This window comes from Ursus americanus, chromosome X (assembly GCF_024610735.1).
Source record: "Ursus americanus isolate L20-20 chromosome X, mUrsAme1.1.p, whole genome shotgun sequence".
Taxonomy (NCBI): domain Eukaryota; kingdom Metazoa; phylum Chordata; class Mammalia; order Carnivora; family Ursidae; genus Ursus; species Ursus americanus.
The window spans coordinates 87637954-87656384 of NC_142164.1; the positions used below are offsets into that span (position 1 = coordinate 87637954).

At 39.6% G+C, this 18431-nt stretch overlaps 1 protein-coding gene across 8 annotated transcripts in view; it reads left to right on the forward strand.

Annotated features, from left to right (window-relative positions):
- Positions 1 to 18431, forward strand: part of CASK (calcium/calmodulin dependent serine protein kinase) — a 349106-nt gene that overhangs the window by 203205 nt on the left and 127470 nt on the right. For all 8 annotated transcript variants that reach the window (XM_087859504.1, XM_087859498.1, XM_087859502.1 and 5 more), the window contains exons 6-7: positions 10076 to 10178; positions 16544 to 16719. In XM_087859504.1, the coding sequence (XP_087715630.1) occupies positions 10076 to 10178; positions 16544 to 16719 (279 nt within the window). The remainder of the gene's footprint in view (positions 1 to 10075; positions 10179 to 16543; positions 16720 to 18431) is intronic.

The window sequence follows — 18431 nt, forward strand, 5'->3', positions numbered from 1 at the left end:
TCATCTGAAATGAAAGATTAGTTTTTATCCTCCCCATAATTGTTACCCTGCAGCTTTGTTTACCCTAAATAATATTTAACTCATTGGGCTTTATCTAACATTCTAATTATTTCTGGGTACATTCATTCTTCTGAACTCATATTCTCCAGAGCTTTTGGTTTGTTATGAATATGACACATGGGACAGAATATTTTAAAATTGCTAGAATGAAAATATTTCGTAGCTCTTACTTCCCCTTAGAACCCCTGAGAAGGAAGAGGATTACTGTGTTGGTCTGGCAGGAATTTTGTGTGTGTGCGGTGTTAAAAAAAAAAAAAAAAAAAGGAAGAAAGAAAGAAAAAGGAAAAAAACCCATAAAATTAAACTTGCTTTCTTAACAATTTTTAAACAGTTCAGTAGTATTAAGTGTATTTATATTCTTGTGCGGCAGATCTCTGAAACTTTTCATCATGCAAAACTGAAACTCTGTACTCACTGAACACTAATTCCCTTTCCCTACCCGTTGGCAGTTACGTTTCTACTTTACATGATTTGGGCTATTGTAGATCATTCATTTGAGTGGAATGATACTGTACTTGTCTTTTTCTGGCTGGCTTTTTTTCCTTTAGCATAATATCCTCAAGGTTCACCCATGTTATAGCATGTGACAGGACTTCCTTCTTTTTGAGGCTGCATAATGTTTCACTATATATATATATATATATATCTATATATAGATATATATAGATAGATATATCTATGTATAGATATATATAGATATATCTATATATAGATATATATAGATAGATAGATATATCTATATATATATATATATATATATAGTGAAACATTATATATATATATCTATATATATCTATATATATCGCATTTTCTTTCTCCATTCATCTGTCCATGGACATTGGGGTTGCTTCCACCTTTTGGCTGTTGTGAATAGCGCTGCAATAAACATGGCTGTGCAAATACATTTTGGTGATCCTGGCAGAGGTTTTTTTTTTTTAAATAACTAAACAGCATTCTGTTTCACTAAATCTAATATAAATATTTTTATGTTATAGTACCTATTTTTCCACACCTTAGCCTCCCCTTGCAAATACTAATTCTGTTTTAATCTTCAGTGCCCTGGTGACCCTACTGTGACCGGATTTGAGTGTACATACAGTCCCCAACTTACAGTGGTTCAACTTAACGATTTTTTGACTTTGCAGGGGTGCAGAAGAAATATGCATTCAGTAGAAACTGAACTTCAAATTTTGATCTTTTCCCAGGCAAGCGATATGTGGACCAATCCTCTCTCGTGTTGGCTGGGCAGTGGCAGTGAGCCGCAGCTCCCAGTCAGCCGTGCCATCACGAACGTCAGCAACCAATGTACTTACAACCATTCTATACCCATGCAATCATTCTCTTTTTCACTTTCGGTATAGTATCCAATAAATCACCTGAGATACTTAGCACTTTATTATAAAATGTGCTTTGTGTCAGATGAGTTTGCCCGGCCGGAGGCTAATGTAAGAGTTCTGAGCATGTTTAAGGTAGGCTGGGCTAAGCTATGAGATTCAGGAGGCTAGAAGTGTTAAATGCATTTTCAAGTTACAGTATTTTCAGCTTATGATGGATTTATCAGGACATAACCCCCTTGTAGATTGAGGAAGATCCATCATCTTTTTCTGGTTCTTCCCTCACTTGAGCTTTTTCTTATTCATTCTGAACTTTCTACTTTCTGTCTCTCTGTTCTTAGCTCATTCTCATGTGTCTTCTTCCTCCTTTATTGGTATCTTAGCTTGTTATTTATATAAAGATAGAAGTAGAAAAGCATAAATAAATGGATACGTTTGTCTGGAACCATCCATTACTTATTTCACCATCCTCTCTTTATCTAAATCCCAACCCTGGTTAAATTCAGCTCACCACTTACTCCAGATCTGAACCTTGCCGGCTGAAATGAGGACTCCTAGGTACACACCCAGTCGTGTTGATTGTTCTCACTTCACATTCATGACCACAAACCTCAAGTGGGCCCCTGTGCTGCCAGCAGTCCTGCTGTATTTCCTTAGTCTCTTGGTTCTCAAAGCGTGGCTCCCAGACCAGTAGCATCAACATCACTCAAGAACTTGTTAGAAATACATGTTCTTGACCTCATCTCAGACCTTATGAATCAGAAACTCTGGGGGTGGAAGCCAGCAAATCTTTGTGATTCTGAGGCTGAAATTTGAGAACCACTGTCTTAGTCAATTCATTGTCCCATTCTTTGAAAATATTTTTCACACCTTCACACTTCTCAAGTTGCCAGCAACTCCCTCTCCTTCCCCACTCCCGCCTGATGATCACTTTTATTTCAACGTAAATAGAAAACAGAAGTACTCAGAAGAGAACTTCCTCATATTCCTACATCCCCATCTGCTTGCATCTACAGGTGCTCCCGGACCCTGCCTTCCTCACTGTTGCTGGGGCCAACCCCCCTCCCCACCTGCACACTACATTCCATCCCTTCCTTCTCCTGGGGTCGTGTTTTCCTCTCCACGGGGTCTTTCCCATCACCACACAATGTCTCTCTCTCAAAGACAAAACAAAAGCAAACCTCTGAAAATTTCTCGCTCCTGCTGTGGAGCCGTCAATCATATTGTTATGTGAAACTTTTGAATATTTATATGTATTTTCTTATTTTCATAAAAGATAAAACAATGGAAGGATAAACCAAAAACTATTACAAATACTTACAAAAGAGGAAGAAGAGATTAAGGGGAAGGAGAAGGTACAAAAGCTAGGCCTCTCTGAATGAAATTTGTTTACAGTTTCAACTTTGGAATTATGTACATGTTTTATTTTTTTTAAGATTTTATTTCTTTAAAAAAAATAAAGATTTTATTTCTTTATTTGAAACAGAGCATGAGCAAGGGGGGTGGAGGCAGAGGGAGAAGCAGACTCCCTGCTGAGCAGGGAGCCTGATGTGAGGCTCAATCCCAGGACCCTGAGATCATGACCCAAGCTGAAGGCAGATGCTTAACCGACTGAGCCACCCAGGCGTCCATGTACATGTTTTATATAATCCAAACATCAAATCAAGTCAAAATCTAATTCAAACAAATTGGCCTCACTGGGTAACAAACTGAAAGTATAACCACAAAGAGATTTCTTTTAAATGACTTTAAAATAGGGTGGGTTTGGGGGCACCTGGGTGGCTCAGTCGGTTAAACGTCCAACTCTTGATTTCACCTCAGGTCATGATCTCAGGGTTGTGAGATGGAGCCCCACATTGGGCTCCGCACTCAGCGAGGAGTCTGCTTGAGAGTCTTTCCCTCTCCCTCTACCCCTCCCCCCACTCGTGCTTTCCCTCCCTCTCTCTGTCTCTCTCTCTCTCTCTCAAATAAAATCTTTTTAAAAATAGGGTGGGGTTGGTTGGGTTTTTTTTTTTAACGTATTTTAGACTTACTTAGAGAAAAGTTCTGATAGTAATACAAAGAACTCCGTCACCTCTCACTCAGATTCCCCATGTTAACATTTTTCTACATTTGTTTTATCTTTCTCAGTTTTTCACTCTTCTCTCTTTGTCCATCTATATAGTTCCTTAAAAATAAGGAATTCTCTAAATAGCCACAGTAAAATGATCAAAATCAGGGAGTTTATGTAATCTACAGACCTTGTCCCAATTTCATCAAGTGTCCTAATATCCTTTATAGCAAAAATAAAAATAAGATTATATATCACATTTTAGCTGTTCAGTCTCTTCTGTCTCCTTTGATCCCTTTCATCTGAAACAGTATTTGAAGAATATGGGCATGGGTCCAGTACTTTCTCGAATGCCCCTCAGTTTGGGTTGGTCTGATGTTTCCTCATGATTTGACGCAGTGAAGTCCTTTGGCACGAATACCACAGAGTGTTGCTGAGGGTTGTCAGTGAAGGAAGCACATGCTCTTAATTAGTCCCACTATTAGCAGTAGTAACTTTGCTAGGAGTGTCTGCCAGGTCGCTCCTCTGGAAAATTACTATTTTACCTTTTGTAATTAATAAGTATCCTGTGGGGAGCTACTCTGAGATTACACAAATATCCTATTACTCTTCAAACTTTTACCAACTAGTAACTACCTTTTGATGGTTCTCACTTGAATCAGTTATCATGATGATAACTGCCAAATGGTGATTTCTAATGCCAGATTTTCTTCTACATTCATTAATTGGTTTTCTCCTTACATGAAAGTTTTTCCTTCTCTCTGTTCATTTACTTATTTACTTACATCAGCACAGACTCATGAATTCTTACTTTATTCAATAGCAAAACAGTAATTTGACTGGACATCCCTGGTAGGATATATCATAAGGACAAAAAGAACCACAGAAAAATCTTAAACAGCATACGGTGGTTTTGTTGTTACTGGTAATGTAGGTACTTTTATACACACACCCTAGGGGATAAAGCAAATGAGTAATTATGTTAATGTCATTAGGTACCAACATTACTTGACAAAATCAAAGAAGTCAGGTAAAAACTCTATTTTAAAAAAACCTATGTATCAGTATGAATTGATTTATTTTTCTCCTTCTAAAAAATACATATTTTTGTTTAGCTCTGTCCACTGAAAAGTCAAAGCAGGGATAACCCAGTAATAATAATATACCTAATATCCATATTGTGAATTTAAATACCATTTCCCACTATACAGAAATGGGACTGCTTGGAGAAATGGTTGGTTCCAGATCTGGGGCAAGAAATGCACAAGACAAACCTCAGACATCTTCTGCCTGAAAGCAAGGAACTTACCAGACTTTTAGAGTCTTACAAAAGGGCATAAGAGCTGTCTTAAAGGAGGTCCTGCTGGCTAAAAAATGGGATGATTTGAACATCAAAATGAATAATGACTGTAATTGGTTAAAATGCATCAAATATATAAAAACCTATAAATTCACAACAATAACAAAAAAGCCCTTCATTGATCATCTTTGAAGGTTGCCTGGCAACCAACTTATTATTCTGGAAATCATTCATAGCAGCTTTATTCATAATATCCCCAAACTAGACACAGCCCAAATGTCCCTCAATAGGAGAATGGACAAACTGTGGTTTCATACAAGGGAATTCATACAAGAGAATAATTACTCAGCAATAAAAGAACTGAACCACTGATCACAACAAAATGGATGAATCTCAGAAACGGGCTGAGTGGGAGAAGCCTTACATAAAAGCATACGTACTATATGATTTGTGTATATGCAGTTGTAGTATAAGCAAAACAAACTTGGTTTTTGTTTTTGTTTTTTTCAGAATAAGCAATACTATATCAGAATAGTCATTTGTACTGGGGGTGTGGCAGCCAAGATTGAGTGGTAAGAGGGCGAGGGAGGTTTCTGGGACCATAACATCCTGATAGGGATACGGTTACACAGTTTTTTGCAAGCTGTCAAAACTCTCCAATGGTACTCTTAAGATGTGTGCATTTCACAGCATGTAAATTTTATCTTAAACATAATTTTAAATATTAAACTCAAGGGGCATCTGGGTGGCTCAGTTAGTTAAGCATCTGACTCTTGATTTTGGCTCAGGTCATGATTTCAGGGTCATGAGATTGGGCCCCACATCAGGCTCCACACTTTGAGTGTGCAGTCTGCTTAAGATTCTCTCTCTGCCCCTCTGTCCCCACCCTGCAAGCACACTAGCTCTCTCTCTTTCTCAAAAAAAAATATATTAAACTCTAATGACATGTGCTGAATTATAGTGAAAAGTTGGACTGATGGTTAGAGGAATGAATAAATATTTGATAAAGCAAATGTAGCAAAATGTTCGTTGTAGAATCTATGTGGTGAGTATGTGGCTATTTACTGTTCTTTCAGTTTTCTCTGTGTTTGGTAGTCTTCATTACAAAATACTGGGGAAAACCTCCATTTTGGAACCCCTAATTATGGAGCCGGGCATCATTGGCTGCTAAAATCATGAAGAGTCGATGGTGAACTTTGTAAAGATGGATCAAGGCAGACAATACCTGAACCCACTGACCAATCCTGTTGCTAGAAGTAGGACAACCAGACATTATGTTCTTCCTGAGGTGTTACAAAAAACTGAAGTATTAGTGTAAAAAAAAACTAAAATTGAATGTTAATCTAATCAGTCTTCTAGATCTAACTACCAGTTTACAGAAAACACAGGAACATATTCAATTTAAGTAGGTGCTTTTAGCCAAGTCTAGACTGTAGGAGATTCCACAGGGAAAATTACCTAGTATCTTAATAAATCAATGGCATGAACATTTTGAAAAAGGTAAGAGGAGAATATGATATAGAGTCAGAGAGATGTAAGACCTATAACCATCAAGTGCAATGTATGGACCTTAAATACCATTTTGAACTAACCAACTGTAAAAAAATAAAAAAGTCTTTGAGATAGTCAAGGCAAATTGAATGCGGATTGGTATTAGATGATATTAAAGGATTGTTAATTGTATTGGATGTTGATAGTATGGTTATTTTTTCAAGTCATTTGTCATAAATACTGAACTAATAACAGGTGAAATGATACTTGTTTTAAAAGACTTCAGCAACAAAAAACAATGGGGATAGGCGAAGCAAGAACGGCAGATGTCAATAACTATTAAAGCTAGGAGATGGGGGGAGCACCTGGGTGGCTCAGTTGATTAAGCGTCTGCCTTTGGCTCAGGTCATGATCCCAGGGTTCTGGGATCAAGCCCCGAGTTGGGCTCCCTGCTCAGCGGGGAACCTGCTTCTGCCGCTCCCCCTGCTTGAGCTCTCTCTCTCTCTCTCAAATAAATAAATAAAATCTTTAGAAAAAGGTACATGGAGGTTTAATAATCTATTTTCTCTAATGACAAATACTAAAAAGTTTTTAAAAGGAAACTTCCTTGGCTTCTCCTTCTCTTTTAGCTACATCCCATTCTCATCTCTCTGTTCCTAGTACAGTAAGGTTTTGAAAGCTATCTGAATTTACTATCTCCACATCATCTCATCCCATTTTTTTTTAAACCTAGTCCAATGAGATTTTTGTCTATATCATCCCACCAAAACCCCTCTTATCCAGGTCACCAGGGACTTCCAGGTTGCCAGATCTAATGGTCAGTTCTCCGCTCTCATCTGAAATGGCCTCTCACTAGCATTTCAGGACACCAAACTGCTCTGGTTTCCTGCCTGCTTCACTACCCAGGCACTCTCTTTCCTTTGCTAGATTGTCATCTTCCTGACCTCAAACATTGCCGTGCACCAAGTCTTATTCCTCCGACCTCTTCTCTTTTCTCTTTTTTTAAAGATTTTTTAAATTTATTTGAGGCACAGAGAATGAGCAGGGGAGAGGGAGAAGCAGAAGCAGACTCCCCACCGAGCCAGGAGCCCAACATGGGGCTCGATTCCAGGACCCAGAGATCATAACCTGAGCCGAAGGCAGACGCTCTAACCATCTGAGCCACCCAGGCGCCCCCCCCCCCCGCTTCTCGTTTCTATCGGTAGTCACTCCCTGGGTGATTTCACTCATTGCCGTGGCTGTAAACACTGTGTGCTGTTGATCCCAAATTTATATCTCTAATTCCAGCCTTCCCTCTCCCATCTTTTAAGATCTTGCACTCAATTTGTACAAACCAGATTCTTGATCCCTCTTTATAAACTCTTCCTTCTGTGTTCCCCGTTTTAGTAAATGGCATCTTCATTTTCATTCAGTTGCTCAGAACAGAAACCTAGTTGTCATACTTACCTCTTTCTCTCACACCCCATATCCAGTAGCAGTTCTGTCAGCCTAACCTTTAGAATGTGTCCTGAATTTAACCACTTCTTGCCGTCACTGCTTCTGTCACTCTAGTCTGATTCAAATCCCCATCTTCTCTTGCCTGGACAACCACAGAAGCCTCCTACCTGGTATCTTTTCTTCCAGTGTCATGCCCTTGCAATCTCTTCTCCACGCAACAGCCCAAGTAATTCTTTCAAAACCTGAAATTGCACATAATGCTCCCCTGCTCACAACTTTCCAAGGGTTTCCCATCTCACTCAGCATAAAACCCAAGGTTCTGGCCATGGCTTCAAGCCCTGGACCGTAGAGCCTTTGATCATCTGGAGCACATTTCTTACCACTCTTCCCCTTGCTCATTTTCCCCCCGACACACTGGCTTCCTTACTGTTCCCCAAACACACCAACCCTCCTCGTACTTCTAGGCCTTTGTACTTACTATCCTATTCCCCCCTTCTGGAACCTGCTTCCACATGACCCATTCTGCCCCTTCTTTCTGGTCTGGGTTCAGATATTACACTATTAAGCCTTCTCTGACCCAACCCCCTTACTAAATACCAGCTCCCTAGTCTCCAAACCCGTAACATTGACCTCCACCAGCTTTTACCTCATAGCACTTAACACTACCCGGTCTCTTATATTCATTTATATGTATTGGTTTCTTTAGTTTCTGTCTTCCGATTTTATGACTTAAGGATTTATTGAGAATGATAGAATCCACATTCTGATGAGAATTACATAAATCTCAGTGTAACATTAACTTAAGAATAAATATAGTCAACAAACTATAAAGGGTATACTTGAGGATTCTGATTTAAGCTTCTACTTCTCCTTAATAAGGTGACAAAACTGGCCAGGAGACCCTGTCTAGGTTTAGTTTATAGTTTCTTCTTCTGCATCATGCCCCTCCTTTTCTAGGCTTGTTCACTTCACCCCACACTAGAATCATGCTAGGGCTGTCACTTTCTTCTTCAGGTCTGTTGTCATCCATCTCTATTTGAACCAACCGAAAGTTCTTACGAAGAGCAGTCTTTATCTGTTGGTTTCTGCGGAGCTTTGCTCACTCTCCCATAAACCCTCTTGGCTACTTTGTGTCTTGCTGCAGCTCACTCACCATTCATGTACACTTGCCTTCCCTCTCCTTCTCTCTCTCCTTCTCTCTCTCTCTCTCACACACACACACACACACACACACACATTTATATTTAAGGGCTTATCTTTCGTTGTGCTGGAGCCTCTATTATAAGGTCTTTAAATGTCTTTGGACAAAAAGAGTAACTTCCAAAGTAGAACCCTGATGCTTTCATTGAGCAGAGTAAGGATCCCTTCCACTTTCGTGTATCATTATCAAACGTCTGTCTGGGTGCGCCCGTTCAGAGTTTTATTGCGCAGGATTTGGGGGGCCACTATCATATAGGCTAAAGCTGAGCTAAAACTGTGTCATGTTATAAATGAGCAAGTATGGGAAAGAACAAAAATACTTTTCTCTTCCATGCCTGAAGAAGCTTGCTTTTTTCTTTTTCACTAACCCATATTTTAAAAGCAGGTCACATGGAACATCAGTCATATTGGGGAGCATAGTATTTGAGCAGAGACCAAAGGTCCGCACAGTTAAATGCTTCCCTGAGACCAGGTCCTACAGAGAAACTCTCATTGTGACCACAAAGCATATGATTCTTAGGGAGCCCTGGTCACACAGCTACTCCTTGGGAAGGATGTCTTTGCCCTGGACCAGAGGCCAGCCAAGTCATCTCCTTTCTCCCATCCCATTCCCACAAAGAGGAAAGGCAGGTCCAGAGAAAAGACATGCCCAGAGAGAACACTAAATTCTCTGAGACGAAGGTTCAATTAAAGTCATTAAATCTGGCTCCTCTTACTTGGGGATGGAATGAATAAAGAAAAGCAAGAGGATGGTGGGAGGGTAGAAAAAGAGCCATTAGCATCCCCTAAGGACTAAGACACAGTGGCTCTGTAGGTCAAGTTGGAGGTTTCAAGAAACATTTTGGCAAGAGGTGTAAAAAATATTTTCTTTAAATGTAGACTATCACTCAAAAAAAAAGAACATTGCATGAAAAGGTAGAAAACACATCTGCCATACTTGAACACGCTTTGCTTCCTGAGTAATTCTTAGCACCGTACCCTAATCTTAGATGCAAATAATCTCTGAAAAACATTGGATAAAACAGGTAAGTCTTTGGAGAAATCAACCACAAGCGAGAACAGCACAAGTAATTCAAGCATCCAAAATAATTGCAGGAGTTTTTAATGTATGACTATATGATCATGTTATTCAGTTTTGTGTAAATTGCTCATCTCCAATTAATCTTTATCTTTGGTTTGTTGTTTGTCTGTTTTTCCTTCCAGCCCCACTGTGTTCTCCTCGCCTCAAAGGAAAACTCGGCACCTGTTAAGCTTGGGGGCTTTGGGGTAGCTATTCAATTAGGGGAGTCTGGACTTGTAGCTGGAGGTAAGAACATTTTTTTAAAAAATTTCCTTCAAAACCTGGTCACTTTCAGATTGGTGTAAAACTTCCAAAGTAGGGGCGCCTGGGTGGCACAGCGGTAAAGCGTCGGCCTTTGGCTCGGGGCGTGATCCCGGCGTTCTGGGATCGAGCCCCACATCAGGCTCCTCCGCTATGAGCCTGCTTCTTCCTCTCCCACTCCCTCTGCTTGTGTTCCCTGTCTCGCTGGCTGTCTCTATCTCTGTCAAATAAATAAATAAAATCTTAAAAAAAAAAAAACTTCCAAAGTAAATATATTAGCCCATCCTCAGTGTTTCATACCTGTTCCACCCCCCACCCCTCCCCATGAAAGTGCCATCATAGTTTTGAATTTAATAACTGTAGTTATAACTAAAATTTTAGTATCTTGAGAATAGACTCTGGGCTTTTACTCTTTGTATTCCCACCACTTGGCAGAGAAGTGACCCTGCATACAGAGTTTAAAACAGTGTTGAAAGAAGGTGTTATCTGGGGCAAAGTGACTTCTAAGGTTGAACTGGCCAGGGGCACCTGGCTGGTTCAGTCAGTGAAGCACGCGACTCTTGATCTTGGGGTTGTGAGTTTAAGCCCCGCATTGGGCATAGAGCTTACTTAAAAATAAATAAAGTTGAACTGGCCAAACGAAGTCCATTCTGAAACATGTAGATTAACCACTTTCAGATTTATATAAGTGGCTAACGTTTAATTTCATATTGCTTTCCTCTTTGTGAAAGAGTCCTGCTCAAGCCATCAGTCTGTGTATTTGGGAAGAGCAAGCAGATGTAAATGCAGACTGATTTTTATTATTAGCCAAAGCAAAACATAATTAGAAAACTCCCATGCCAGAAAAAAAAAGTAGAAAAGTTAAAAATAGAAATTTTCTCCAGTAGCGTGCAGAGGTGGATGCTAATTCCAGATTCAAGAATTTGGGTTTTTATTTATTCCCTTCAATAGACTCCAGCTCAGAATGCTGCCCTGTTTTTAGTTCTGTTCCTTAGTTTTGCAAATGACTTAGTTCTCCAGTCTAGAAATTATCAGTCTTCTAGTCAGTGCCTTCAATTTTTCATCTCCAGATACTGCCAGGCTTCACAAAGAGGAAAAATATGAAAAATACCAGCAGAACCTTTTCGAACCTGTCATCTTCCATGGATACTTACATTAAGTTCAAATACCTGACAAATGATAAATATCAAAACAATCATCTGTTACACAGGATATTTCATTTAATTTCATACACTATTACTAACACATCAAAGCAGCATTTACATAGACCATCTTCTGAAAAATGAGCCAGGAGTCATAGTCGTAGTCTTTAAATTGTTATTTCATCACATTGCCCTCTAAAATTAAATTATGTTTAGATTTTCTTCTAGTTTTGCATTCTCTTCCAGCTCATCATTTCCAATAATATGAAAAATTGCAAGTTGAGTATAGTTTTAAAAAATGACTACTTTTTTCCCCTAATTCAAAACTTCCATCTGTCATTAGAAGGACTGATCATAGGATCAGATTAGTAGCACATCATTTAATCATAGGATCATTGAATCTCAGGATTCCAAGGGGGCCTTCACTTCTCCAGTCGTATAACCAGTGATCACATTCCTTCATAAAATTCCCAGCAAAAGGTTGAGCTCTAGTTTAATTCCTCACATAGCAAAGAATTCACTGTGTTCCAGGACTGTATTTCCATTTTTGGAAAGCTCCTTAAGTACTGAAACATTCATCTTCACATTGAACAGAAATCTGTCTTCATATCACTTCCACCCAGTGGTGCTAATTGTGACTTTTGGAGCCACACTGAACAATTTTAATCCTTCCACATGATAACCATTCAGATGTTTAAGGACAATATTGTGTACCGCTAAGTCTTATCCAAATTAACTTGCCTAAGTTAATTTAGCCCTTCCTCATATAAACTGGTGCAGAATCTCACAGTGTGCAAAGGACGGAGCCAAAACTGAGCACAGCTGTAGGTACAACCCAGCACACAGGAGCTTGGGGCTGTTGCTTCTTTTGCTGTGGGACTTACATTTCTATCAGGCTCCCCAAATTGTATTAGCTTCTCGGACAGCCACATAATGTCACTGGCTCATACTGATCTTGAAATCAACTACAACTCCCAAGTTGTTTTTAAACAATTGTTGTTATTAAACTAACTCTCTTAAATCTGATATTTGTACAGATCACCCCTCTGTAAAGACTACACAACTTTGGGGCACCTGGGTGGCTCAGTTGGGTAAGCATCTGACTCTTGGTTTCAGCTCAGGTCGTGATCTCAGGGTCGTGAGATCAAACCCCACATCGGGCTCCACACTCAACAAGGAGTCTGCTTGGGATCCTCTGCTTCTCTCTTTCTCTCTCTCTCTCTCAAATAAAAATAAATCTTTTTTTTAAAAAGACTACACAGTTATAAAAAGTAACTTCTGATAACATCACCAAGACTGATGGGATGAAATGAAATGAAATATGTTCTATGCTGGCCACATGTATGGCTTTATTTCTCTTTATCTGGATCCATATCCCGTTAGTATTCATAGTGGTATTTGCCTCATATTTTACCATGCTTTTTGATTAAAGGAGGAAAATAGATTCATTAGATTTATCTAGACATCTTCTCCACATTAATCTATTTTCCTAAAGTCCTTGAGCCTTTCTTCTAAATTGTTTGTTTTTCAAGCTGATTTTGAACCTACAGTGTGTCAGTTGTACAAAATTTATTTTTCTCAGTGCTTCTAGAACTAAAATACTTTCTGATGGTCAGAATGTCATTTCTTAACATACCTTTCCTTCTAGTCTTGAAGTAACTACTTCAAGCATTATAGTGTCTTTAAAAATACAACATATGTAGATAAGGGATAGATGGTTTCTCTTAGGGAAAGCTTTCTTACTGTTTAAAGTACTTTTGAAATTATACTGATATTCATTCATTTGCTAATGCTTATTAACAGAAAGCTATTTTCCTGTCAGTTGGAATCTTTGATTACTCAGAATAGAAATAGAAAAGAATTCTCTCCTTTCCATATAGTAGAAACTGCTTACATGTATTTGCAATTAACCTATCTGCAATTCAGCTATTTGGAAAACTCCTCTATCCAGAAGATAACTAGGAACCTAGAAAAAAAAATTATTTTTGCAGCAAAACATTTCTTGACATTAATACCCATTCATGGTTCTCTCAAATGGGCATCTAAGAACACACTCTCTGAAGCTGGCATGCTGCCATTTTTCACAGTTTTACGGATTCATGTGCCTTCATGCCTGGCCCCTGCTACTCCCTCTGGTTGGAATACCTTTTGTTATTTTCTGTATCTGTTTAACTCTTACTGCTCCTGAAGGCTGAGAGACTGAGCTAACAAACCTCCCCTCTTAAAAGCAAGCTGATCTTCACCATCCCAAGTTAGGTAACCCTGTTCCTTCTCTTCCATATTAGCGTAACTACCTGTGCTACATACCTCCATGTAGTATTTGAAGCAGGCATTTGTAATCATATCAAAGACTGAGCTTTAGGAGGGCAAGAGGCATCACGGCTTATCCCTCTGTATGTCCACAGCACCTCCCATTGTGTCCAGGACCTAGCAGGCACTTAGGAAATTGTTACTAAATGAAAGAACCTGGTTGCTAATCCTTTTCTGATTAACAGCAGATTTTATGCAACAAATTAGGAGAAGACAAGGCTGGAGGAAGCACAGTGAGAGAAAAGGCACGAAAGCCTGACAGAAAAAGTATGTTGAGCAGACACCAAAATGTAGAAAGCACAGCCCCCTTTTAACACTGAAGAACTCAAGCCTTGCTTACCTGTGAAGTTCCTGAGAGCATTTTCTGTTCTGTAGTGTAGTTCTTTCACTGATAGCCACAAGACAATCCTGAGTCATCAAGAAAATGTTACACTGTCTGCAGCATCTTTTGTAAAAAGAAGTCAGAAAATTGTAGAAAGATAACCATCCAAAATTATTTTACAAAACTTTGGGTGTGTAAAAATTCAAGTCCTAGCTATTCAAAACGGCTCCTTACCTGAGGTTCTAGATAATGAGGTTGTAATATATTATCCCAAAGTCTAACATTTAAATATTTAAATGTATATCTGAAGTATGTCATACACAGTGACATTTGGTTTGGTAATTGACCACAAAATTCTAAGAACAGGAAGTCAAAGTCATAAAAATCAAGTGACCACAAAGAAGGAAAAGTCAAGCTATCACAAACAAGGAGTCCGGGAAGGTTGGTGTACATTAAAGGTTAACTCTAGTCCTTCACATTTGACTGATCTGCACAAAATATTGTAAAAAGCTCATTCGTATATATTCTTTGCCCCATCATCTGTGAGCAAATTCTTGAGCCAGAAGACATGTATGTTCCTTAAGGATGAACACTAATTCTCCAGAATGGAGTAGTCTTCAACCCAGATAAATGGAGAGAAGCTCCTTTTTGAGTTGTTCAGCTCTTTCTTGTGTAGGAAGTAGTAGGAGTCAAGTTGAGTTTTTCAAAACATCATCATCATCCCAAGTATAAGAAGGCACCTGACTGGTGCCGTGGTACCCGCACCCTCACTGGTACCTTGATCTCTTGCCCTGCTTTTCCCAGCTCCTGCTGTCAGCACAAGGCGAATTCTCCAGTGGCCCCGCTCTGTCCAAGGCTATTAATGAAGTTCGAGGCTTAGCTCTCGTTTGAGCTTCTTTGTGTTACCAGAGGAAGCAAAATGGGGCAACGTGGAATAAAAATCTTCCCTTCTAACCAGTACAGTTTTCACTGCTCTACTGCACATTTTCAATGAAAATATTTTCATTCTCTGAACCCCAAAGTTAACCTCTTCTGTTACGTGGGAAGAGGGGAGCCATAGCACAGAAAAATCCCCAGTACACAAGCTAAGAGCTGCTTTATCCTTCACCATCCCAACCGAGTTTGACGGTCACTAACTAGACTTGATGGTGTATTTTCTCTAGCTGGATTAGAAGATCTGTAAGGGGGGCGCCTGGGTGGCGCAGCGGTTAAGCGTCTGCCTTCAGCTCAGGGCGTGATCCCGGCGTTGTGGGATCGAGCCCCACATCAGACTCCTCCGCTAGGAGCCTGCTTCTTCCTCTCCCACTCCCCCTGCTTGTGTTCCCTCTCTCGCTGGCTGTCTCTATCCTGTCGAATAAATAAATAAAATCTTTAAAAACAAAACAAAACAAAAAAAAGATCTGTAAGGTCTTGTCTTTTTTTTTTCTTTTTTTTAACTCTAAACCACAGTTCTGAGCTCTAGGTGAAGCATTGTGCAGCCTTCAAAGTAAAAATTACCTTGGACTCAGTACGATGAGAGAGAAGGGGCAGGGGGAGGAGGGAGGAAAGAAGAAGGCTGGGCCTGCACACAAGAAGAGCTGCCGAGTCTGGTGGGCAGTGCCCCTTCCGCAGTAATTTCCCTACAGGGCACAGCCTTTCCTTCTACAGTAGAAGAAAAGACTCCCTTAGGGATACTGAGTTAAAGATGATTACCAGCGTGCAAAAAACTGCTATCAGACTCCTTCCTGAAGGCTAATATTCATGGGTGGAGGTGGGAGAAAACTCTTTAAAAAAGATGGAGGCCAAAGGGGATTGAATGAGAGGAGCTTCGTGACTTTGCTTTGGTTTATGTCCTATGTCTGCTCTCATCCAAATGTTAACATTCAGAGGCAGCTTAAAAAATCCTATAGAAGAAAATATTACTGAGCATTGTTAATTGCTACAGTCAGTTCCTAAAATCAGTTGAACAGGATTTCAGATTCCGGGTCATATTCCAGATAAAGATTAGATTTAATTTTGAAATTTTCCATTTGGCAATCAAAAGTATATTTCCATTTTTCTCCATGGGTATCTTCTCACTCCTGCCCCCCGACCCCTGCCCCTACTCCATATTTTTAGTGATTTTCAAACTTGAAAATTAGAAAATTTAAACAACTTCTTCATTAAACAAGAAATAGATAAGTACCATGCATCCTGCTTAATGAAATAGGCAGTACCAGTGTTAGAAAGACAAAGTACCGTGGTGCTCGGCTGACTCAGTGGTGGAGCATGTTGACTCGTGATCTCAGATTGTGAGTTCAAGCCCCATGTTGGGTGTAAAGATAACTTTAAAATCTTAAAAAAAAAAAAAAAAAAAAACAAAAAACGATGACAAAGTCTCTATCCTGGGCTCAATATTTTGAAGAGGTGATTAAATAATTTTTTTTCCTTCTGCCTTTTTTTCCCTTTGATTTTATGGAGGAGGGAGTAGGTAGTAAGAGAATATTTACATTGTTAAGCTTCTACTTCAGACTGTTATTCTATTTTCAGTTTTCCAGTGAGGAAATAAAGCCATTTTATGTAAACACTTTTCCTTGATGTTGTTGTTTTAAATGTAGGTCGCGTTGGAACACCTCATTTTATGGCCCCAGAAGTCGTCAAAAGAGAGCCTTATGGAAAACCTGTAGATGTCTGGGGTTGTGGCGTGATCCTTTTTATCCTGCTAAGTGGTTGCTTGCCTTTTTATGGAACCAAGGAAAGATTGTTTGAAGGCATTATTAAAGGAAAATATAAGGTAATATATTATGAACATTTTATTCTTCCATTGAGATTAAACTATTCTGGAAAATATGAAGTTACTATCTAGACTTCCTGATAGAGAAAAGTTCTTTGCTGATATCACTGATCCCCTAGCCTTGTTAGACAGTATGGGCCTGCAGTAAATTTCTGAGTCACTATCAGCTGCACTGTCATGTAGGCAGAAGACAGGAGACTGGCTTTAAAACAACCATGGCCTTCCGCCTCCCTCTGTGCTGCGGCCGACCTCAGTCCCACGTGTTTGGAACCCAGCCCCGTGTTTAGGCTAGAAAACGGGGACCCTAGTCCTCTTTGATACAGCGTCTGTACATGCAAGTCAATAGTTCAGGAGTCTTGGGCCCTCAGATTGACAAAGCCAGTCCTTTTACCATAAATACATCCCAGCAAAACTGCCCATTGAGCTAGGTCAGAGAAATCGGTTAGTGCCCTACTTATTTCAAATAAAATTCTAGTTCAGGGAAAGAATTTGGAATGACCCTTGAAATTTATTGTGGTAGAATTTGACCTTTTATTTTACCCTAGACGAGGTGTTCACAACAGATGTGAGCTCAGATTTAAAAGTGTCCATTCTCCGTGTGGAGACCAAACCTCCTCTTCAGGCTCAGCTGGAAGATAAGCTTCTTTGGCCCTTCTTTGTGTAATTTGAGGAAAGGCTTCATTTTTAAAGCTTTCTTAATTTGTAAAGTGAAAATGGAAATTTCATCCCAGTGATTTAATAATTCTTTATTTTATACTTAGTGTCCGCCTTTATTTGTTTTGCTTTACCATGCCTGTTGTTCCATTTTATGTAGTCAGCTAGCACAGCTGAAAAATTTGCCACTTACATTCCAGGATAAACTGAAATGCCAGGATCACAACTGCATCTCATAATGTAATTTAGAGCCATTTTAGTGTGACTTAAACATTCCGATTCTTTGGCTACCGTGGATTGGAAACCTCATAGACTATTCACAGTTGTATGATTAGCATATTATTACTTTCCTTATCAAAAAATTAACAATTCATCACTGACACTGTGAATGCCTATACGAAAACCACCTAAGGAATGCTTGGAAGTAAATATGGTTGGTCTCACTGCCCCAGCTCTTACACTCCGTGGCCCTATACCGTCACGTGTGACCGAAGAATCAAATGCTGTGTATGGGAAACCTGGGGGAGTGTGTGTCTGGATACCAGCTCGGCCCAGCTTATGTTGGGCAAGTTCTTTTTCCGCCCCATGTTACTGAAACCCGTACTTTCTATTCAGCAGAAGCACTGTTTCATTTTCAGCCATGCCTGGCAACCTAAAAACCAAATGCAGAGGTTCGGGTAACACCAGACTCCAAAACTGTGAGGCCTGTTAAGTTTTCTTTTCATTTCCTCAGTAATGTTAGAATTTTATATGGGACTTCAAGAAAAGGGAGGGAGAGAGAAATGAAAGGTGAAGTAGCTTCAGGGTTGCAGCCTGGTCCTTTGAAACGGTAAGTGAAACTTGGAGAGGTGACAGGTGAGAATGAGTTACACTTTAATTTTTAGCCTCGTGCGTCGCCAGCTTATAAGGGCCTGCGGGTTTAGCTGCATTAAGATACATGCCCAAACTCTGTTAACAGAGAAAGATGTTTGAAATAATAGGTTTTTCTGCTTCTCTTCAAGTCAGTTGGCCACTGGGGAATAAAATCAATCCTTCCAAGGTAACTAAATGTCTCAGGA